At 45.0% G+C, this 24,453-nt stretch overlaps 1 protein-coding gene across 1 annotated transcript in view; it reads right to left on the bottom strand.

Moving 5' to 3' along the window:
- CCHR2.PART1H1orf174 (chromosome chr2.part1 C1orf174 homolog) overlaps positions 1 to 24,453 on the bottom strand; it is a 223,245-nt gene that overhangs the window by 71,638 nt on the left and 127,154 nt on the right. The window contains exon 3 of the mRNA XM_044062947.1: positions 13,110 to 13,238. Within this exon, the coding sequence (XP_043918882.1) occupies positions 13,131 to 13,238 (108 nt within the window). The 3' untranslated portion in view covers positions 13,110 to 13,130. The remainder of the gene's footprint in view (positions 1 to 13,109; positions 13,239 to 24,453) is intronic.

Below are 24,453 nucleotides of genomic sequence, written 5' to 3'. Positions count from 1 at the left end.
TTATGAGAGGCAACTAGAATGTGTTGAACTGCCGGAGAAAGTAGATCAGACCTGGCTAGGCAGGGAAGCGGAGCAGCCAAGCTGCTAGTTTGAGGGATTGAAGAGGCAGGTGAGGAACACCCGACGAATGGGTCAGTAGATCTGGTACTGGGTCCAGAATCCACAGTTCCTCTGTTTGATGGGCTCAAAGAAAGGGGAACCATATCTGCAGAGGCCAGAATGGGGCTATGAGTATTATTGTCCTTTCCAGGTTCCTGGCTTTCTGTAGAAATCTGGGAATCAAGGGGGTAGGTGGGAAAGCATATAGGAGACCCGGGGGCCAATCGTGTATCAGTGCGTCCCTGAGGACATCCCCCGGAGGGGGTAGAAGGGCAAAGTAGCTTCTGCATTTTGCATTCAACAGGGAAGCAAATAGATCGCAGCAAGGCTGGCCCCATCTGCGGAAGATCTTTTCCGCCATCTGTGGATTGAGGGACCACTCGTGAGGTAACAGGATGGCTCTGCTCAACCTGTCCGCAATGACGTTGGATGATCCCGGGATGTGCATTGCTATCAGAAAGCAACCCGTGGACTCTGCCCATCGCCAAATTCTCATGGCCTCAATGCATAACGGGTAAGACCTGGTTCCCCCTTGCTTGTTTATGTACCAGACCACAGACATGTTGTCCGTCTGAACTGCCACTGTTCCTAGAGGTAAGAGGGCTTGGAAGTGTTGCAACGCCAGGAACACCGCCCTCATCTCCAGAACATTTATGTGCAGGCTGTACTCCATGTTGGACCATTCCCCTTGGACTGTTCTTCCCCGAAATAGACCCCCCACCCCATCAGAGAAGCGTCCGTGGTTATTGTGGCCGTCGGACTGGGTAGAACAAATGGACGACCCATAGTGAGATCCTGACTGTACACCCACCATGAGAGGTCTCGTCTGCAAGAGTCTGTTATCAGAATCTCGTGCGCTAGGGGTAACTGCTGGAACGACCACTGCGCGAAAAGCAGCCATTGGAGGATCCTCATGTGCAATCTTCCCATAGGAACTGCGATCAGGGACGCTGCCATTAGTCCCAAAACTTTCAACACCAGTTTGGCCGGGGCTTTCCTGCTCTGTAGTAGAAAAAGAACCTGTTGTTTGAGGGTTGACGCCCTTATTGGAGGGAGCTTTACCAGTGCTAATCGTGTATCTAGGTCTGCTCCGATTAATGAAATATGCTGTGAGGGTGATAAGGCAGACATTTTGAAGTTTATCAAAATCCCTAGGTGGGAACAAAGGTCAACTGTGTAGTCTCTGACTTGTAGGAGGCGACGCTCGGTGGTGGCGGTGAGGAGCCAGTCGTCCAGATAGGGAAACACCTGGAATCCTTGTCGTCTCAAGTGAGACGCAACTACTGCCATGCATTTGGTGAATACCCTGGGGGCTGAGGTGAGTCCAAAGGGCAGAGCTCGAAACTGAAAGTGACTGGCTGCCAGCCGGAAGCGCAGGTGATCACTGGACGGTCTGGCCATTTTGATGTGGTAGTACGCATCTTTGAGATCTATCGAGCACATCCAATCGTCCTTCTGTAAAAATGGAAGGATCGATTGAAGCGTGACCATCCGGAACTTTTCCTTCTTCATGAAGGTGTTGAGATTGCGGAGATCTAAAATCGGTCTCCAGTCCCCTGTCTTTTTTGGAACTAAAAAGAACCTTGAGTAAGTTCCGGATCCTCTTTGGTCCGCCGGGACTGGTTGGATGACTGTTTTTGAGCAGCCTTGAAATTTCTATTGCTGCTGGGCTTCGCAGATGGGGTGGCACATCTGGAAACCTTCTTTGTTGAGGTGGAGTTGATATGAAGGGGATTTTGTATCCTCTGGTTACAATGCTTTTTACCCAGGAATCCAAGGTAATATTTAGCCAGGCCTGTGGGTATAAAGCCAAGCGACCACCGACTGCCTCCAGAGCAGGACAGCCAGGCCTCCGTTCAGGAGTGCTGGAAAGGCTTCCTAGGGACGGTATCCCTTATCGCCTTGGTTATGCGGACCCCCTCTGCCGCCGGGGCGGCGTCTTCCATTCTTCCATTTCTACCCCCCCCCTCTGCCTCTGGAGGGGGCATCTGTGGCTTGAAAAGATCCCAGAGTCTTACGGAACCACATTTTCCCGCCTCATTGCCCTTTGGGGTACGGTCTAGTTGGAGCGGAAAAACGGACCCCGACAGCAGACAGGGTCTTTCCCTCTTGCTCACACCGAGTCAGAGTCTCCTTCACCTTGGGCCTGAAGAGTGTGGCACCATCAAAGGGTGCATTGGCAAAGGAAGACTTGAAGGCTTCCGCAAAGGAGCACAGCTGCATCCAGGATTGTCTTCGTAGAGCAATCGCTGAAGCTGCAGCTCTATTCGATCCTTCGGCCGCATACAAGATGAGCCTCATGGATGAGTTTACTATGGAGGTAAGGGTGTTAAGTTGTGCTGTTACCTTATCTGAAACAGCAGCATCTGTGTTACCCTGGAGGGTATCTGTCAGCTCCTTGATGAGATCCCTCTGCAGACATGTGAAATGTGTCAAATAGTTTAGCGAACGCATGGAAAAAGTCGCTGAACTAAAAACGCGCTTCCCGTATCTGTCCATAGTCCTAGAATCCTTATTAGGAGGATGAACAGATGAGGAAGACTCAGACATCTCCTTTTTCGTGGCTGCCGCCACCACCATAGCGTTGACCGGAACTCCCTTGGTCAGATAAGTCTTGTCCTGGGGGGCGGTGATAAATTTGTTTGGTTTTCGAGGAACTGGTTCCACTGTGTCAGGTGTCTCCCACGCCCTTCGAGCAATCAATTCCATTAATTCATCGAAGGGCGGAGTCACCCAGGAGGTAGAAGGTTGAGCCCCAAAAGCCTTCAGCAGCACCGACTCGTCCTCAGTGGGGGCTAGGGACTGCCAATCACCCCCTCTGTTTTAAGATCTCCAGGATGTCCTCAAATGACACATCCTCAGAGCGGGATTTTGGGGGCCCCTCTGCCTCATCCAAGTCGGTGTCAACGTTAGAGATTCCTGCGGGGAATCTATGTGCCTCCTCTTGCACAACCTTTTCCTCGGGACCTCATCAGAGCGGGCTTCCGGTGAGGCCTCCAAGGAACAGGGGGAACCCTCTGGGGGTGGCTGAGGCAATGGGGCTCTGCGCTTTGGATGGGTCGTGGGGGCAGAAACAGAAAGCGGCCCTTTAGGGGAAGGAGAAGATGCCTCTGATGAAGTGGTTGTCTGTGCGGACAATACCTTCCTCATAAGGTCAAAAGCCCCTGAACACCGGGCCGAGGACTCCCCCGGTTCCGAAGAACACGGGAGCATCCCAGACACGGGGGCCGTGGGCTCCGACCCAGAGGACGGAGCCGAGCCAATCTGCGCCGAGGCCCCGAGAGGGAGTCTTGGCACCGAAAGGTCGGTAAGACTCTCGGTCCCGGAACAGAGGAGAGACCATCAGCTCCGCGACTCACCTACAGGTTCCGAAGGAGTCTAAGTCAATGGTGTCGATCGTGCAATGGACGGTTTCGGCACAGAGGGCTCCACTATCATCAGCTCATCCTCTCCTGGCTCCGAGAACTGGATGGGTCTCGAAGGAGGACCTGTTGGAGACATGGGAAGGCCTTCTAGTTTCGACACCAATTGGGAGGAAACTGCAATCAACTTGGAAAGGGCCGTGTTTTCCATGAGTTTCTGCACGACATGATCCACATCTGTCTCAGATAACGGTCTGGAAGAACGGGTCGAAGGAGCCGAAGATGGCACCGACCGAAGAATGGACGGTGGTGGCAGCTCCGACACCGGTTCCATGATCTGGGGCTCCGTGAAAGAAACGTTCGACGCTCGGCCCCGAGGTCTGTGGAACCGGCGAGCGAACCTTCGAAGATGAACTCGGAGCCGATGACATGGGCTCCGACATCTTCGACCTCTTTGAGGACTTAGAAGCCTGATCCGATTTGTCTAAAGCCTTCTGAAAGTCAGGCTTAAGCAACCCTCTATCTATAAGCTTCCTGCTTCTATCTGTCATGACCCTCCCGCTAAAGGAATGACATATAGAGCAATCCTCTTGCAGGTGGAGAGGGCCAAGACAGTAAACGCAGGACACGTGGTTGTCAGTGATAGACATTTTCTGCCCACACTGACATCTTTTAAAGCCAGATTTGGCTTTCACCGACATGACTGGTAGAAGTAATGACACTTTACTAGGTTTAATTGACAAGAAAAAACTACCAATAACTAATTAACTAACTTCTATGTATATGTATATATATATATATATATATATATATATATATATATATATATATATACTGAATATCTATATTAAAGTGTAGAAAGAACACTCAAAAAACCACACCAAGAGAAAAAAAGGGTAGGCCACAAAAGGTGCCTTAAGAATAATATTGTACAATATTATATTAATAACACACACACACTTCTCTATATTATAACTAACTATTAGAAACTTTTTTACAAAAAAAGCAAGTAGCTTATCTGAAAAATAGCAAAAATTAGCAAATTCTCCTCTGGTCCGAGCTCTCCTCGATCCGATCTGTTGCAGCGGCAAACTAGATCTGAGTAATGGCAGGGAGGATTGTGGGATATAGTCTGGTCTCAAGCTTCTCTGAGATGCAGAGCTTTGCGATGCGGCCGACTCGGAGCCGAGGATCGGCTCCGAACCCGTGTGTAAGAACAAACGGCGAGATTGAACACACTCACATCACTAGTTTGCGGTGCCTCCATAATTGCAAATTGGATACTGCTGACATTACTTTACATTCTCACTCCAACTGTCTAATCCGCAAAAAGGGACTGTTGCCATGAATATGAACTTTCCCATCATCTCCTTTACCGGTTTGGTGGACATGGACACCCTGAAGCAGTGCAGAAATTGCCTTATGTTTATGACAACCAGTTATTCTCAAACAAACTGATATGGTATGCAAGAGATGTTATTCACACAATGTCACTGAAGGCAAAGCTCTTGCATAAAAAGCATTCCTAATGTCAATAAGGCTGTCAGTAGTACACACATTGCACTCAAACGATTCAAAGCAAACAGGAAGACAGAATAATTGTGTAAAATCTTACCATAACCATAGATGTCCTTCTCTTCCATGTTGAGTATTCTTGGTGTGGGATTTCCTGCCTTCAGGCGACCCCGTACGTCGGCTCCTATACAAAAGCTTTAGCTTGGCTGTTGAAGCTGTGTGGGACATCACACGTAGGGCCATAAACCAGGGACCCTATCTGTGACGTCTGCATGCACAATCCTCAGAACTTGAAGCTAAGCAGGTAAAGTAGATGGCCCAACAGGACAGGCTGCCAAAGGCGACATGTATAAAGTGCCCTGGGTCTCTTCTGTAATGGAGAGAGGCAACAGGGAAGCAGATAGACTGGTAGAGTCTGTGAGGGGGAATGGTGGGTGGGAAGGAATACTGCAAAATGGAAGAGAAGGACATCTATGGTTATGGTAAGATTTTACACAACTATTCTATGCCCTTCTATTCCTATGTTGCAGTATTCTTGGTGTGGGAGAGAACCAAAGCTCAGTTTGATGAAAGGGTGGCAGATGCAGATGAGGATTTCACAAATCCTGCGCATGCTTTGGAAATTTGGTCCCATTTGCAATGTTTGGTGAAAGTGTGTATAGTGGACCATGCAGCCTCTTCCATAATGGAAGCTGTGTCCATACCTTTTTGGAAGGCCTTGGAAGTGGCCACTGCTCTTGTGGATTGTGCCTTAACCCCAAATGGAGATTTTTTTCCGTGGTGTGAGTAGCAGAAAACGATTGCCTTTCTAATCCAGGATGCAATGGTCTGTTTGGTGACTGCCTTGCCCAATTGTCCTGGGGTGGAAAGATGCAAAGAGTTGTTTGGCTTTCCTAATGTCTCTAGTCTTGTCCACGTAAAATCTCAGTTGCCTGTGGACATCTAGGGAGTGGAGTATCCTCTCCCCTTGGTTAGAGGGAGAGGGGAAAATATTGGGTAGGTGAATGGATTGACTTAGAGATAAGTCATTGACTACCTTGGGCATGAAGGAAGGGTTAGTTCTCAGAGTGACCCTGTCCCTATGAAAAATGATGTAAGGTGAGCATGCCATTAAGGCTTGTAGCTCGGAAACCCTTCTGGCAGAGGTAATAGCCACTAACAGTACTGTTTCCAAGTACAAAACTGTAGAGAGGCTGCATTAGCCGGTTCGAAGGGGGGCTGGGTGAGTTTTTCTAGGATGAAGTTCAGGTCCCATGGAAGAGGGATAGGCTTCTTAGGTGGTCTGATTTGTAAGATGCCTTTAAGGAAGAGTTTCACATGTAGCCTGGCTAACAAGGGAGGATCTAGAGGTAAGCAGGCTGATAATGCAGAGAGATGTACTTTCACTGATGAATAGTAAAGTCCACCCTTTATAAAAGTTGACACATATGAGAGTGCTAGGGGGTTATCAGCCTCTTAAGAGTCCCTTTCCTGTCCCAGACACCACTGAGTAAATCTTTCACATTTAACATGGTATGATTTTCTAGTAGTGGGTTTCCTGGCCTCCCTCAAGACTGATAGCAAGCCCTGTGAATAGTGGTGTCTGAATGCGGTTAGTAATTTATCACCCACAGAGTCAGGGATAGCATTTGCAAGTCTGGGTGTAGGAGAGTTCCTTTGTTTTGTGTCAGAAGGTCCACTTTGTGGGGTAACCTGCAGTGACTGCCCTTGGCTAAATTGTATAAGAAGGGGGAACCGGTGCTGCCTTGGCCAGTAGGGAGTCACTAGCAAGATTTTTGGTTTGTCCCTGATTTTCAGTAGGACTTTCTGAATCAGAGGGAAGGGGGGGGGGGGACGTACAGGAACTTTCCCTCCCAGTCGAAACTGCAGGTGTCTACTCTCCAGGCTTGGGGGGAGTTAAGTCTTTGTGCATAAGGTCTGCAGTTGCCTGTTCTGGGGGGAGGCAAATAGGTCTAGTTGTGGAGTGCCCCAACGGTGGACTACGTCTAGGAAGACCGTCCTGTCCAGTATCCATTCGTGTTGTGAAGAGGATGTTTTGCTCAGGAGGTCTGCTTGCTTGTTGTCCTGTGAAGGGATGTAGCTGGCTTGCAGGGATATGTTGTGCTGGGATGCTAGGTCCCAAATTAGTAGGGCTGGCTTGCACAATTGGTATGCTTTAGTACCTCCCTGTTTGTTGATGTACCACATTACAGTGGTATTGTCTATTACTATCAGACGAGGACCTGGTAGCAGTAGGGATAGGAAGGTTTGCAGAGCTAAAAACTACCGTCATCTCCTTTACATTGATGTGCTTGGTTTTCATGGGAGGATGCCACTGTGCTTGGACTCAGAGTGCAAGGTGGCTCCCCAACCAGAGTCTGAGGCATCTGTATGTAATATTTGTATGGGTTGGGGGGATTGCAATGTAAGGCCTGGGTTTAGTTGTACTTGTTGGCTCTACCAAATGATTTCCTTCTTTAAACAGGGAAGAAGGGGAATAGCTTGTTCCAAGTGATTCTGGTGTTGTGACGAGATATTTTTGAGGTACCATTGCAGTTTTCGCATATGCTTTCTGGCCAATGGTAGAATGGGGATGGTTGCTGCCATCAATCCCAGGAGTCGAAGGAATTGCCTTGCAGTGACAGTCTGCAAATGGGAAGCTAGACATAGAACCTTGTCCTGTGGGAGAAAGGCTTTCATTCAGTCTGTACTGATTCTGCAACCTAGTAATATCTTGTCCTTGTTTGGATTCAGGGAGGACTTCTTGAGGTTTGGGCTGAACCCTAGGCTTTGTAGAAGGGACATAGTGAAGTGTAGATGTCTTAAGAGGGAATCTTCTGACTGTGCCAGGATAAGGATGTCATCCAGATATGGGTAAATCTGGATTCCTTGGGTCCTGCAAAAGGCAATGGCTAGGCTTAGGCACTTTAAACACTCTTGGGGCAGTGGATAAGCCAAAGGGCAAGGCCGTAAATTGAAGTGCGAAGATGGGCCAGAGAAACACAGGAAATGCCTGTGTGAGGCCCTGATAGGAATGTGCAGATGAGCATCTTTTAGGTCCAAGGTGACCATGAAAGCATTTGAGGGTATGAGGGGCAAGAGAGTGGGCAGTGACAGCATTTTGAAGGATGGTACCTGCAGGTAATGGTTTAGGAAGGAGAGATCTAAAATGGGTCTCCAGGGTCCGTCCTTTTGAGGGACCAGGAACAGACGGGAGTAGAATCCCTTTCCTTCTTGCCCTGTGGGAACAGGCTCTATTGTGCCTTGTTGTTGCAGGTCTGACAGAATTTATGGAAGGAGATGGCATTGTTTTTTGGGGAAAATGGAATGCCTTTCCAGGGGGAATTTGTTTCCAGGATAGGAAGTATCCTTTCTGAATAATGGTTAATACCCATTGGTCTGTGGTGATTTTCTGCCAGAAGGGGAAACAGTGGGTAAGGCGAGCTGAGAGGGGCCAGATGAGCAAGGCAGTAACGCATTATTGGGACCTCCCCTGTCCTGAAAGGGCTGCCTAGGTTGAGGAGGTGGGCCAGTGGGCCTGGATGAGGAAGGTCTTCTAGTTCTTCTTCTGGGTCTGGAGGAGGAGGCAGCAGAAAGCGGATTACACCTAACAAAGGTAGTCTTAGCCGGGTAGTTCCTATAAAAGTTGGGTATAAGGGATACCAGGAGATGTTTAATATCCTGGAACTCTCTGCTTTTTTCTTGCAGATTCTTAAATAGGTCTGCAGCTTACTTTCCAAAGAGGAAGTTGTGATCCAGGGGAGCATCCAAGATTTTGGACTTAAAGTCCTCTGGCAGATTTTGTAGTCTAAGCCAAGAACATCTCCTCAGGACAGATGCTGATGCTGCAGAGCAAGCAGAAGCTTCTGCAGCATTGTAGCTGCATCTTATAGTGTGTCTAGCCACTTGTAGTGCTAAGGATAATTTGGAGGAGATATCTGTTTTAATGGGACTGTCAGGAACAGAAGCCAACATAGAGGTGGCTTGGGATACTAAGTCTAGGGCATACTTGGTCATGCTTGTTTGATTGTTAATGGCTCTGAAGGCCAAAGTGGAGGAAGTGTACACCTTCTTGCCTATCCCATCCATGGATTTGCTATCTTTATCCGTGGGCAATAGGGAGGCAGAAGATAGCAACCTAAACTGTTTATCAGGGGCAGTGGAAATCACTGCTGGGTCTGCTAAAGGTGGCTTTATGAGGAATTTTTGTTCCTCTGGCACCTTGTAGAAGCGGTCTGGGCGCTTAGGTGCAGGGGGCTGAGAGTCAGGAGTTCTAGGGGCTGCAGAAAATGCATCCAAGTATGCAGGAAGAACAGGGGGAACAGCTGAAGGGGAGGAGGACTCCACTTGCAGCAGTTCAAAATATCTTTTTTGGGGTTTCTGTCATCTGGGAAGTATCCCATTTGAAGTAGCCTTTCATTTTGGTGATGGTTTCACCAAATGTAATGTCTTCAGGTGGAGAATCCCCTTCCACAGAATCCTCATCAGGAGAGTAATATTCCTTGGGAGAAGCAATCTGGGATGCATAAGAGATGGATTAATCCGAGGAAGAGTAGGTAGATTCATGTTCTTCCTCAGGGAGGGGAGCCATAGGAATAGAAGCAGCAGAGGTAGGCCTAGGGCTTAGCAGAGGCAATGTAGTTGTGGGTGAGGCAGAAGGCCTAAGGGCCATAAATGGCCTGTATAAGAGAGGAGGTGAAGGCCTCCCAGTCTGGAGGGGCTTCAGAAGCAGGTGAAATAGGTTTAGTTTTCTACTTCTTTTTGGTTGGAGTCAGTCTAGAGCTGGGTTTGGCAGAGGCTGTATCCGAGGTCTGGATCCCAGTCAAAGGAACCCCCAAGTCTGGTTCCCCCTTGACATCGACAGCCGTCTGTGTCTGAGAAAGCTCCATGGACATGCCGGATGTCAGCTGTGCAGCGGCCTCTGCGAGGAAGGTCGATTGAGGTGACTGATCCGCCAAACGCTCCTCAACTCCTATATCGGTAGTTGGCGGGGCGTCCGGGTGTGAAGCGGCAGGTGATGAAGGCCTAGGCATCTTGGCCTTCTTACGCGGAGGTTCTTGGGTGGCCTCCAAAGCAGGTCCATCCTGAGAGCCAGCCATTTGAGGTGTTGATTTTCTAAGTAAAGGTTTAGAGCTGCCAGATGCTACGTAAGGTCTTAGGCACAAAAGATTTACAAATAGGGCAGGCGTTATGGTGGTATTTCCTGGCCTAAGCAGAAAACGCATTTGTCATGGATGTCCTTATGGGGAATCTGGCGCCCGCATTGGCACTTTCCCTTTTTACCTGACATCAGCTGAAAGCTACAAACAACCAAGCCTAAGCAATGTGAAAGATCGGTAAAATATTAGAAATGTAAAATACCCAATGGGTTACTTATCTATAGTCGATCTGACGTCTGGAGAACGATCATACGATGCAAAGTCATCTGCGGCTGAAAAGTTCTGAGGATTGTGCATGCAGACATCACACACAGAGTTCCTGGTTTATGGGCTTACGTGACACGTCTCATGCAGCTGCAACAGCCAAGCTGAAGCTTTTGTATAGGAGCCGACATATAGGTCTCCTGAAGGCAGGAATTCCCACACCAATACTGCAACACAGGAAAAGAAGTACATCTACATATGCTGAGGCACTTAAATGCAACCTTCCTAAACCCCAAAGACCTCCAAGATGAAGTACACAAACACCCTCAGCAACCCTGAATGCACTCCTTCAAAACGCCACCCAAATCAACACATAGTTCACAGCTCATGGCGCCTCTACTTCTAACCCATAAGGCAAGCCTCCACAGAATCCAGCATTCTAGATAATGGAGACTCCATTGTGTGACACACTGATATTCCTCTCACCACGGTGAGTAAGGAGAAAGTCATGGTCAGCTGCTCATCAGGGGCCAGGATCTGCCACATTACACATGTACTCAGGTCACTGGACTACAAGTACCAGTATGACTTATAGTCCATGTCAGTGTAAATGACAAGAGAGTCCCCTCTCCAGAATATATCAAGAGAGACATTGTGGAGCTCTCGGAATGTGTACCCCAGTCTGGAATGAGCCTAGCACTGAGCAGCATTTTACCTTCTCCAAAGATGATGCCACAATATGAACAAGAAAGGACTGATTTTAATAACTGGCTTAGTTTCTGGTGTTACTCTAAGGGGGTGCAATATTTGTCAGCATGGAAGGAGATGGTCAACAGATCATGCTGCTTTGCCAGGGATGGTCTGTACCTCTCCCCTCTAGGCTTTCAAATATTAGCTAAAACATTTTCCTCCCTTAAAGTGTCTTTTTTAGGCAATGCCAAACTGAAAGTACTTCTGACATAGCAAATCAAAACCAAGAAAAATCTGAACATGTTACTGCTCAATGCTAGGAGTCTAAATAAAGTCCACTTAGTCCACTCCCTGGAAGCTCTCTTCACCCTAGAGAAGAAGGATGTCTGTGCAGTCACTTAGTTTAAAGCCACAGAGAGCATACAGACAGTGCAAGGTTGTAACACCTTCCACACATTTAGACCAGCTACTACACAGACAGGGAATGAAGGTGGAGGTGCCTCAGTTTGCATCCAAAATAAATATACCTCAAGGCCAGTCAAACAGGACAATTCACTTGAGCTTCTCTATGTTCAAATTGCCTTAAGCAAAATGGAGTACCACTTCCTTTCAAACTACAAGTTCCTCCTCTATGACCCATCTGACCCAATACCATATTCATGGGCAACTTTAAATACCCTGCTATTAACTGGGAATCATACATGACACCAAATATACAGGCACAAAGATTTCTGGGTTTTGTAAACAAACTCCCTGGACTAGATTGTCAATACACCAAGGGGGTGCAACCAGACTATATATGGTCCTCACTAATATGGGAGAGTGCTGCACATCCCGTTGTGTAATGTCTTCTCTGAAACCTAGTGTAATGTCTTCGCTGAAAGGTCAAACACAAAATGGTCTCCTATGAAGTAAAAATAAAACCTGGAACCCCAGCTAACCCTGAAATATTCAGGAACTACTCTAAGGCTAACTTCCTACTATTAAGTGATAACCTGGCAACATTTCAAACCCCCATAAACCCTAAGAACACTGCTGCCTACGCAGAACTGTTCACAGAAATCCAATACAAGCATGTTAATAGGAAAAAAACCCACAGTAAAAAGCACTTTAAAAATACTATGCCAGTCCCACAAATGGAAAAATAAGCACCATTGCTCCACAGAAAATTTCAGTTAATTTGCAAACTGACAGAAAAAAAACAAAAATGAATCTGTTTAAAAGTATGTCGGTCTCAAGACAGTCCATTAAAATGCAACACTCCCAGTGTTAAAAATAACTTTCCTGAAGAGGATAGGAATAAAACATCAATATATTAAAGAAAATGGAAGGCTTTCCCCAGCAAAGGAGAGCACAAGCTAACAGTTAGCCCTCAAAGGCCTCAGAGGAGCATACTCTTTGGCAGCATTAAAGGTCTGTAGGTCTTGACACTCAAAGTTGTGTTTTAGCCAGCTCAGTTTGAGCTGCTTGACAGTTTGGGGGAGTGGAAGGTATCCTGAAAGCTTTGGAAGCTGTCCAGCTGTTACATCCTTGGCAGGATATAACCCATACAGCTAAGGCTTCCTTAGCAGTGATCATTATAATGTACAATCGTACTTCCAAGCCAGATGACTATCGGACTGTAAAGCTAGTCATCTACATTTAATACAAGACTGAATGCAGTCAGTATCACAGTTATGAAGCGACAACCAAGTTTTAAAATATGTACAGAATTAAACATGGGTCAGAATGGCCAAATTACAGGCAAATGGAAAATGCAGTGAGTGAGCAAAGCTGTAAAGCAGAAAAGGTTGAATACGTCTCTTATCAATACTCCATTTAAAGGAGGTTCATGCAAAAGCTACAGCGATAAGGCATAGGTATTTGCACTCCATCAAATGGGGATTCAGAGCAGCTACTTGAAAATGTCAGGAAGCTGACTAATACTGGTAAGCATAAAACCAATTACCACGAACACTGTGGAAAAAAAAATCTCTCCTCAAAGAAAAGATCTTGTTCACATAGCATTTTTACTCCATCTGAAAAATGAGACCATTGCAGTGACATTCATCTACATTTGCACATACATGATCACATCTCCCATTGTCTACTTTTTGCTTACCCTGTTGTACTCCTTAGTACTCTATGGTTCATCTGCATTTAAATCATCATCTTCTTTTGCTCTAAAGTGTAATCTGCGATATTCTCTTCTGTTCATTGGATGAGGGAACACTGGGAGTGGAGGATAATCCTAAAATGAATAAAAAAGCAAAGTTATTCAACAACACTACTGGTTTTTAAACTATTTTTGCTCCTGCTGCATGCTAATCATCCAGCCCTCTCTCAGCCACCTGGCCCATTTGTTCCACATCACCAAAGTGAGGGTGAGCCAAGAAGGGACATCATTCAGGCAGCCATCAGAGGTAGTTTGCATTTCTGCACTTAGGGTTCCTAAGCCCAATGCACATGATACACACACAACACTAGGGCAGTATGGATCAGTGCGTTTCTGCAGGTGATGTAACCTCAAATCTGTCATGTCCCCTTGAGCAAGGCTGCAATTCTGACCTCCAATCACATCCAATACTGTCCTTACTAAAAGTATTAGGTGAAAAAAAAACGAATGAATGCAAAAGAAAAAAAAATATGTAAGGTATTTACTGAAACACAAACCTTCTAGCCTTGTACAACATATCATACAAAAGACCTGCCTAGTCTCTGGTGAGATAAATGAAACTTTCTAAAACTGGACAGTACTACCCTTCTACTGAATTAATGAAAGCTAGACTGTCAATATAAAGTACTGCAGTACTGTTGAAAGTATAGTTGTAGAAGTAACCATACAGAGTTCTATTAGATCACTGCTGCAAGTAACTTAAGCTACATGGAAAGATTACCGTTGCTTAATTTCTCCTCCTATGTTGCTTGTTGAGAAAGAATCCAGGAGACACTAGAGAATGATCCTAGCAAAGCCAGTTCTAGACTAGGAAAAGGAATCCAGTTTACAGTGTTATGTAAAAGTATGCGCAGAGGACCAAACTGCTGCCTACAGGATACTTCCTAGAGTCCACTTCTTTACAGAAAGGCTCAAAAGCCAAAACCATGGTTGAATGGAACCTAACCTTGCCTGGAGGCAGCTTATTACTGCGAGGATACAAAAAAAGAAATGGCATGAGACATCCATCCAAAACCTGTTTGGTCACTGGTTGTCCTTTTCCCTTTCCTTCATTGGAAAGGCAGCCGAACAGCTTTCCTGAAGGATTTTTTTGTCTAGGCATTATCTGTGCTGCCTGAAGATATCTAGAGTATATTTTTTTCCCTTGTGTTGGGAAAAATCAGGAAAAGATGACATAAAAAAATTATGTAGAGTTGACTCGCCATAAGAGCGTGAAACTTGGGTACTCTCCTAGTTGAAATCAGAGCACTAAGTAAACCTGTCTTCCAGGTTAAGAATCTCAATTCGGCCTTAACAGAAAGAGAGTAGGCTTTTCAAGCATAAAGTTTAAATCTCAAGGAGGATCCATCTGTTTTCTAGGTGGCTGAATATGTAAAACCCTTTTTAAAAACTGTCTGACTTATGGATGAATTTAAAAGGAGGGATCCCAGTGCAGACAAGTAGAAAGAGCTGACAAATGAACATTGATAGAGGAGAAAGGCTAGAGGGCAATAACTCACAAAAAAACAGGAAAGACTCTGAGACAGCCAGGTCTGAAGAGGGTTTTTTTTTTTTTTTTTTTGTTTTTTTGTTTTTTGAATGAAGAGCCTTTTCCACTTCCACCCAACTGATTTTCAAATTGCATTTTTTTTATCCTCTTAATACCTGCTGCACATCCTCAGAAAAAAAAATGCCTAAAAGGTATTATGATTCTATTATCCAAGTAGCCAACTAAAGAGTCTTCAAGCTGGGGTCTATCAAACCACCTCTGTCTTGCGACAGTACGTCCAAATCTGTGGAGAAGTCTATGGTAATTGCTCTCGCCAGTTACTTGAGAAAACCACTGCTACCTGGGCCAAAAAGGCAGACAGAGGGTCACTGATGAGTCCTTCTGAATCTAAAGAGCCCAAAAATCAGTGGAAGGGCATGCAGGAACAGTCCCATCCATGGAAAAGTGAAGCCATCCATTTTCCAGGCCTGTCTGCAAGGAATCCTGAAGCAGTGTGTTTCTTTAGTTCTCTGTTCCAAGCAGAAGCAAATAGATCTACATGACATGCTCCCCACAGCTAGATCAATTGTTCCCAGAGTAATCTTCCATTCTACTGCAATATTTTGCTGTAACGGAATGCATGTAGTCTGAAAGGCAGTAAGAAATGATGCCCCCCCCCCATTTATCTACCACATTGGTTCCTACTCTTGAAACTTCGAGAGGCCCTGAAGACCAGTGATAAATGCTTTGAAAGCCCTAAAAATTATTACAGCCAACACCTCTTTCACATTTGTGCACTTTTATATCTTGTTTGCTCCATGCATCTTGCAATTCCACTTTCTGACACCACTTTACAAGCCAGGTCTGAAGCATCTGTTCTAGAAAAGGGAAAATGGGAGACCAGGATTCTGAGAGAACTGGTCTACCCACCACAAAACCTCCCTCCTTACAAAGCCCAAAACAGGGACCTGAAAAGATAAAGGGTGAAGATGCAAAGTCCAACCAGAGATTCCAATGAATTTTTCTTATGTGAAGTCTGGTTAGGAGAATCATAATTATGGAAGCGATGTAGCCCAGAATCCTGAAATTCTCTGGCAGTTGCTAGGTTGATTGAAAAACTTTAAAGTCTACTTTAGAGGAGGAAAAGTTCTTCCCAGTTCAGAATCTAAAATATGTCACTAAGAAAACAGTTCTGCGAGATATGATGACAGAAGATTTCTCCAAGTTTACTCGTAACACCACTGAGCAGAATATTCTGGATACTTTCTAAGGACTCCTGACAACTAAAAAAAAGTCTGCAAATGCAATGCAATTGTCCAAATATGGAACAAATTAAATGCCTTTGAGTCTGCAATAAGCACTTACTAGAAGCAGACACAAACTATGTACAGCTGGAAGTATATTTACAAAGGGTAAACAGAATGCAATCCGATCCATACAAAGAACATCTTTAAAAATTTGTGCTTGCTAATGGAAGCATCTTAAATATGGCTTTACCATGACAGCTAGTAAAGGAACCAGAGGCAACAGGGTCTGAAAGAACATTTTGAACTCTACATTCTCAAACTTTTTGTAAACATTCTAGAGGTCTAACAAAGGCCAAGTCTCTCCTCTCTATGGCATCAGAAAAATCCTTAATAAAATCCTTTGCCCTTTTTGTCCGCAGGAACTGCGCTTATGACTGTGTGAGACAATACCTGATCCAGAAGAGAAGACAGGCACAGTATATTTGCATAAGTAAACAGCATAACAGTAGTTGTTCAAATAACCACTGCTGCAGAGTCCAAGTTATATATGGATTGTATCCTGTATAGATATTTCCTTTTTTGACAAAAAGGCGTACCGTATCCCACATGACTGGAGAATAAGCATATTAGTGGCCAGTGTACAAAAACAAATGGGGCTCCCACAACTCTGGGTAGTACAAGTGTATCAAACCCCGGTCATACTGCATGAAATTTCTGGAAATGGTGACTGAAACAAATGTGCAGATTAGTAGAAAGTTAGATGGGAGAGAAGCAGTTCGGATTCAGATCAGGATTAAACACAACTGACCTGATGTTTGCACAGACACAAACACTTGAGAGGAAACAAACGAACTAGGCATTCCTAGACCTGGAGGAGGCATTGACAAAGTCCCAAAAAAAGCAGATTTGGACAGTCCTGTGGAGGTTCAAGTTCCTACTCCTCCTATGATCCAAGAAAAATTGGTAGAATTAGTGTAGGCTACGTACAAGGACCTAACAAGTATCAACAGTGTTCACCGTCACAGAGGGGTTCCCAATGGGAGTGGGTGTGCATCAGGGTTCAGCTCTGTGCCCACTGTTGTTCACACCGGAGATGGACTACATTAGCAAACAAGTAGGTGGGGACACATTACTAAGTGCACGCAGTAATTCGGTTGAAGTGTATGGGAATGGAATGCAAAACTGAAGGCACATGGGATGAAACTGAAAAGAACAGACAAGACAGTTGCAATGGCAGTAAATGGGAAAATCAAAAAGAAACTGAGAAATGAGATAAAAGGGAGATATTGGAGCAGGTTAACAGCTTTAAGTATCTGTGAGGGTTGGTTGATGAGAAAGAAGTCTGAAAGAGGTGGTCAAAGCTAGAATCAGAGGGCTGCAGACAACTGGCAAAGTATCAGGGATAGTGTCTGGCAGAAGAATGCTAAAGAAGATGAAAAGTAAGGTGTACAAAACAGTGCGGCATAAAGTTCTACTCTGAGGCACAGAAACCTTGGCAGTAAAAATACAGGATTTGAGAAAGCTACAGATGAAAATGAAGTGCCTAAGATGGGTGACAGGATGCACACAAGACAAAAGAAGAAATCAGGACATCAGAGCAGAAGACAAAGTAGCTCCAATTGCAGAGAAAGTCACAACCTTTTCCAAAAAGCCACAGATGAAGCCAAAGCCTTGGAAGAATGAACCTTGACCCTGCCTGGAATGGTTTTGTTGTGGTATAATGAAAGGTAACAACCCAAGACAACCATTTGGGAACAGTCTGCTTTGGCACAGGTTGCCCCTTCTTTCTTACCTTCACAAGAAATGAAAGTACAGTTGTGTAAAATCTTACCACAACAGTAGATATCCTTTCCTTCACTGTTGCAATATACTTAACTTCTGGGATTCCCTGCCTTGGCAGCCTGTCTGGCCAGTATGCAAAAGCCTGCTGTTGCTTTAAGGTGCGCTGTACGTCACACATATGCTCCTCGCCTAGTGTAGGGAATAAAGGCGACATCTGGACATTACATCCTCATACAAGTCCAGTCCAAGGAAAATCAAGAGGTAAACCAGCACATCCACAAGGAAAAAGGACCAGGAGTGAATGTAACAGTGAAGGAAGGACATTTGATGTTTTGGTATGATAACTGTGCTATGTTCTTCCATTCAAGTGCTACAGTATTCTTAAACTTCTGGGAAAATGTCAAAGCTCAGGAAGAAACCAGGGAGGAGGAAGGACCAGCACAGCCCTCTAGGAACCTATGAAGGATGGTCCTAGCAAAACCAGCTCTAGCTCTGGAGATTCCATCCAACTTGTAGTGTTTGGTAAAAGTATACAGAGAAGTCCAAGTAGCTGCTTCAAGAACAGAGTTAGTATCCAATCCCTTGCAAAAAAGCACCAGAAGCTGACACAGCTCTAGCAGAATGAGCTTTTACAGAAGACTCTTACCACGAAAAGTATAACAAAGAAAAAGCGTTTGAAATCCAAGACGAAATAGTTTGCTTGGATACAGCTAAACCTAGGGACCTAGGATGAAAGAAAAAAACAAAAGTTATGTACTCATCGTAACGTTCCATGAGTGTTGTCCATCTTCACCTTCATTCTTACCAGATTGGGTTCAGATCCAATCCTCGGATCCGTCTCAGCCTTTATATTCAAGCTTGAGGTCTTTTGCCAGCTTGTGGCTAAACCCTGTCCCAGCATGCACTATAACCTTTCCCAGATCTTGTTTGCTCTTATAGAGAGCGAGTCATAGAAAAAAGACCAGGGTCAATAGAATGTCAGAGATTCAGGTCCTCCAACTGTATAGACTCAGTCTTTCAGGAATCAGAAGGGTAGGGGGGGAATGAGGGATGCAAGAATGAAGGCAAAGATGGATGACACGCATGGAACATTATGATGAATACGTAATGTTATGTGATGTTGCCCTATCTCGCCTTCATTCTTACCAGGTTTGGACAGCGTCCTTGGCACTTATTTTGGGTGGCTCAAGGGAGAATATATTCCTCAGAATCATGGACCCAAAAGAGGCCCTATTCCTGGAGGCCAAATCGACTTTGTAATGAGTGATAAAGGTATGTGGTTTTTTTCATGTTGCTGTTGCATAAATGGTATCAATTAGTAATCTAGCAAGAAACGCTCATGAGATTGCAATGGCTCTTGTGGAGTGGGCTTCAACTCTTCCTGGAAGAAACTTATTCTGAGACTTGCAGATAAAAGTTATGCAATCTGAAAGCCATCACCTTGGAAATAGGAGAACCTTTCTTTGAATCTAAAAAGGAAATAAATAGCTGGTCAGATTTTTTTGGAAATTCTTAGTTTTGTGTAAATAAAAACATAATTGTCTATGCACATCTAGTTGATACAACATCTATTCTGCCTTATTCTCGTAACTTGGGAAAAAATCTAGCAGCTCTGTTTGGTTCAGATTTGACTGATGATACTTGGGATAAAAAAGGACTTGTTCGCAAGGACACCCTGTCCTTATGGAAAAGCAATTATGGAGGCTTTATAGACTAGGCTTGTAATTGTAATACTCTTCTTGCAGAGGTGACTGCTACTAATAGGATTGTTTTCCAGGTTCATAGGTGTGTACTAGGCTAATGGCCCTGGAGCCTTTACAAGCCTAGCCAATAAAAGTACCCTGGCATTGTGCCACCCGACATCAGCTCACAGTGCCTTTATCAAGTAGAGCCACTGGAGTGATCCCTGGGGTGAACTTTCTATTTCCCATCCACTCATCAAGATTTCTCTTGAAGAGGGTCAGTGAGGTGCTCTGCTTGACATGTATGGGAAGTCTATTCCAGAGCATGGGCAGTTTGTGGGTTATGAACCTGCCCCTCCAGCATGTGCTGTTGATTGTGGTAATGAGGTTGAGGTCTCTGGAACGTGTGGTGCAAAGGTACTGGGATTTCTTTACATGTAGCATTTCTAACAGAGTTGGGTCACATATGGCTTTGTAGGTCAAGCAGAGATTGCCTCTTAGTAGACAATATGAGACAGAAAACAGTTGGGAGTTCTTTGAGTCTGCCCATATAGGACATGTGTTTAAGGCTTAGGATCCTCTTCATGAGGTACTTTAGCAGCCTCTCCAGCTGTCGAATGTGTCTAGTGAGGTACATGCCAAATGGGGCATTATACTCAGATTGGTCTAATGAGGGAAGAGTAGAGAAATGATGACCTCTTTCCTCTTGGATGCAAAACCCTTGGTAATAAGATGTGCCACTTAGGACTTTCTGACCACAGTGGCAATGTGGTGGTTGAAGGAGAGGTTGCTGTCAACCTGTGTCCCCAGATCTCTTATAACTCTTTCAGTGTTCAGTGGGCTCCCATCAATGTGGTAATTAGTGGGAACTTGAGTTTTTACCAAAGGGATGATGGTGCATTTTTTGGCATTAAGCTTAAGGCCATGGTTTCAACACTAGTCACTGGATTCAGTGAGGTATTTCTGTAGGATGTCTGCATCACTAGGGCAGTTAATAATGGCTCCCAGCTTGCAGTCGTATGCGAACTTGGTCAGCCAGAGTCCCTTCTTGTTGGCCTGGACTTTTGAGAAATAGATGCCAAACAGGAGAGGACCCAGGACTGATCCCTGTGGGACTCCACTTATGACTGGTCGGCAGTCTGACTTGGTGCCCGCTACTTTCACACTCTGGGTTCTATCTATGAGCCAATTTGCAACCTAGCTAATGATGTAGGGATTGATGCCTAGTTTGTAGAGTTTATCAATAATTCCTGATTTAGGAATGGTATCAAAGGCCTTGGCCAGTTCGACATCAGCTGTATGAACTGTTTTACCCTCATCCACAGCCCTGGTGACAGACTCAAAGTCGTCAACCAGGTTGAGCAGGCATGATCTAGCTTTCACAAAATGCCTCGCACACACAGTGGTTTCGCCATACACACACACACACACACACACACACACACACACACACACACACACACACACACACAGGTTTCGCCATACACACACACACACACACACAGGTTTCGCCACACACACACACAGTTTTCGCCACACACACACACACACACACACACACAGGTTTCGCCACACACACACACACAGGTTTCGCCACACACACACACAGGTTTTGCCACACACAGGTTTCGCCACACACACACACACACACACACACACACACACACACAGGTTTCACCACACACACACACACACAGGTTTCGACACACACACTCATTTCGCCACACACACACTCGTTTCGCTTTTCTGACAATCGTTTTATCAAATATTTTAATCTTAAATGCAGTTTCTACCCTTGTAATGCTCAGTTTTATCTCTTTATAAAATAAGCAGCTTGTGTGAATTCTCATTATCTTTGATTCTTTTCTGGCTCTTTTTTCTTGCTCATTTGTTTACCTTCACTGTTATCTCTGCATCTCATGGCTCCAAATATCATTCTCTGGATCCCGGTTCTGACACCATGTCGCTCTCCTACTTTGGACACAACAGAGTCTTTGTGGGTTCTGCTCAAGCAGCTTAGCTTTATTATATACAAACACATCACGATACAAGTTTGACTAACTACTGCAATCATTCATGCTCTGGTTGCACTCTCAAAATGACACTGGGAATAGCACATGCCCAGCATTTATATGTACACTTTCAGTCCTTGCTATGCTTCTTAAAGATACAGCACATACACTCTGATCTACAGTCATGTAGAGAACAAACCCCATCTCTGTGGAATATGAGGCAAGGGTCACCCAACATGACAGCCTGCAACTCTGGCACTCTTATAGCAGATGTCAGAGCACTGAAGAGTAGTTTTCCAAGTCAAGAACCTTAAATCAGCTGATAAGCAGGTTCAAAAGGACAGTCTACTTTTCCAGCATGAAGTTGAGATCCCAAAGAGGAGCAGCGCAAAACTCCTTTCAGAAACCATTTTACCACAAAGAAGAGGATCCATGAGCAAACATTCTGAAATGGCTGAAAGATTAACCTCTGTAGGGGAATAAGAGAGAGAGGCCAGAGGAAAGTAACTTGCAAATATTTGAGCACAGTGGTAAAAAAAAAATAAATAAATGAAAATAAAAAAAATAAAACAAAAAAAGACAGGAAAAATCACATCCACTTGGCAGTAGAGGATTTTCAAGTAGCAATTTCTCTCATCTCCTTTAGTACCTGCTGCACTCCCTCAAAACAAAAAAAAAGGCATAAAAGGTATTTGAATTGAATCATCCAGGCAGTCAGTCAAATTTGACTGATAATGGCACTCATGAAACTCCTCCTGTGTTGTGGGAGCAGATCCAGTCTGTGAGAAAGCTCGGGGTGTAACTGCCCTTAATGAGCAAGAGTGAATGCAAATCGTGCTTGCGAAAGAGCCAAGCTAGTCTCCACCACTGCAGTTTTAGAAAACTGCAAACTGGAATTTGATGCTCCATAGGATGCAATTGCTGGTTCCATGTGTTTTCTTAAAAGCATTTCTCCTTTCTTTTGTGTAATCTAGTTAGAGGAATCATAGAAGGCATGAAAGTACAGTTGTGTAACAACTTCTCGACAGTAGATGTCCTACTCAACATTGATGCAGTATTCCTAACATAATGTTATCACACCTGTCATCCAGTGGGGTACCAAAGCTTTACCTTCCCAGTGTCGTATGCCTGAACTGTGACCTCAGCTTGCAAATGTAGGGGCATATAGATATATGTACAAGCGTAATTCCTCAGACTACCTCCAAGCCAGCCAGCCTGAAGCCTCCTGACAAAGAAAAACTGGACAGATTAGATGGCACAGTACGAAGTGGTAAGAAAGCCACCTCAGTTCTAGGGCAACGCCATGGGATAGGAACTGAAGGAGGAAAAAAACATATAGAGGGAAAGGAGGGTGGGAAGGAATATTGCAACCATGATCAGTAGGACATCTGTTATTTTAAATTCTCATTTAGCTCTGGGGACTACCTGCATGTTAGTAATGCCCAGTCAGAACAGAGTACATTTGTATAAGAGTGGTTGGTTAAAAGGGAGTAGAACTGTCCAAGATGCCAAACAGGATTGACCTAGAAAAGGCATCTACCTTGTAGTGTTTACAGGTAGCGAGGTAGCAGCCTCCACTATGGACCTGGCATCCACTCATTTGTAGAAAGCTCCAGAGGTTGCTACTGCGCAGGTAGGAGTGAATGCAAGGGGCATGAGGGCAAGAACTTGCCACCTAGAGTGTAACAAAATACAGCCTTGGTGATCCAGCTTACAGTGGTTTGCTTGGACACTGGTTGGCCCAGTTTAGGAGTCAATGAAAGAAACAGTTGGTCAGATTTTCAAATGGATTTCGTTCAGCCAAAATAGAACCTTAGCTGTCAGTGAATGCCCAGAGAATAAAAGTCCCCCCTCCCCAAGATTCTGTGGGTTGGCAAAGAAAGCAGGTTTATGACCTAATTAAGAGACAGCTTGTTCACTACTTTAGGCATGAATGAAGAATTAATCCAGAGGGTCAACATGTCTTTTTATCTTTCCACAAAGAGAAATGGCCATGAATACCTGATGGTAATCTTCCAAGTAAAAAACTTCACATTTTCTGAGGTTATCAGTTAAAAAGGAAGCAAGGTAAGCTTCTCCAGCATGAAGATGAGGTCCCAAGTAGGGGTAATATGCTTTATAGGGGGTCTAAGACACAGGACTCCTTTAATGAATAACTTTACCTCCGATCTGGATATAAGTGGGGTACTGAGAGGTAAGCAAGTGCAGATTGCTGACAGATGGGCTTTGATGGCATAGTAGGCCAGACCTGCACTAAGAGTGCACACAGATATTTCAGAATGGAAGGTACTTCAGATCTCTTGGGGTCCTGTCCATTCCCCGGACACCAATAGGAGGATCTCATTTGGCTATGAAAAATATTGCAGGTCTCCTGGCTTCTTAGAGAACCTTAACATCCATGGTGCCTGTAAGGAATTGGAGCATCCCTAGACCTTTCTGTTGTGTGAGATCTGCTTGGTGTGGCAGTTTGCAGTATTTGCCTCTGGCTAGAAGAAAACGAAGAGGGAATCAATGCCATCCTGGCCAAAAGGGAACCAGTAACCAGAGTTTTCTTCTTTTTGGGTCTTTAGAAGAATTCTTGGTATAAGGGAGAATGGAGGGAAAGTGTAGAGAAACTTTCCTGTCCACTGAGGAGTAAAAGCATGTCTTCCAAACAGGGTGGCAAGGGTCCCTGGTGCAAAATACTGAAAGCTGTTTCTTAGACTTTTGAAGCAAGCAGGTCTGAGTGGGTCTCCCAACAGTGAAAGATGCCCTGGAAAAACCTGTCTGTTCATGGTCCACTTCTGAGGGTCTTCAAAAGCCCTTCTCAAAATGAAGTCTCCCAACCCTGTTCTGTGATGGGATGCATGTGGCTGCTAGTGTTTCTGGGTGGCAAGGGCCCAGGGCTCTCTGTGCCAGTTTGTAAGCTCTGGTCCTTTACTTATGTACCACACTGTTGTGTTGTATAAACACCCATGGGGTACCTAGTTTCCAAAGATGTGACAGTACCTGGAGAACATGGATGAGGCCCCTCATTTCTTTCATGTTGATGCGTTTTTTTAGTTGCACTGAATGCCATCTCCCCTGTACGTATTAGGTGCCTGTCCAGGTCTCCCATGT

This window comes from Protopterus annectens, chromosome 2.part1, assembly GCF_019279795.1.
Source record: "Protopterus annectens isolate FY-2018-M chromosome 2.part1, PAN1.0, whole genome shotgun sequence".
NCBI lineage: Eukaryota > Metazoa > Chordata > Ceratodontiformes > Protopteridae > Protopterus > Protopterus annectens.
The sequence above is the reverse complement of the archived record's forward strand: the minus strand, read 5'-3'. Positions and strand labels throughout refer to the sequence as shown.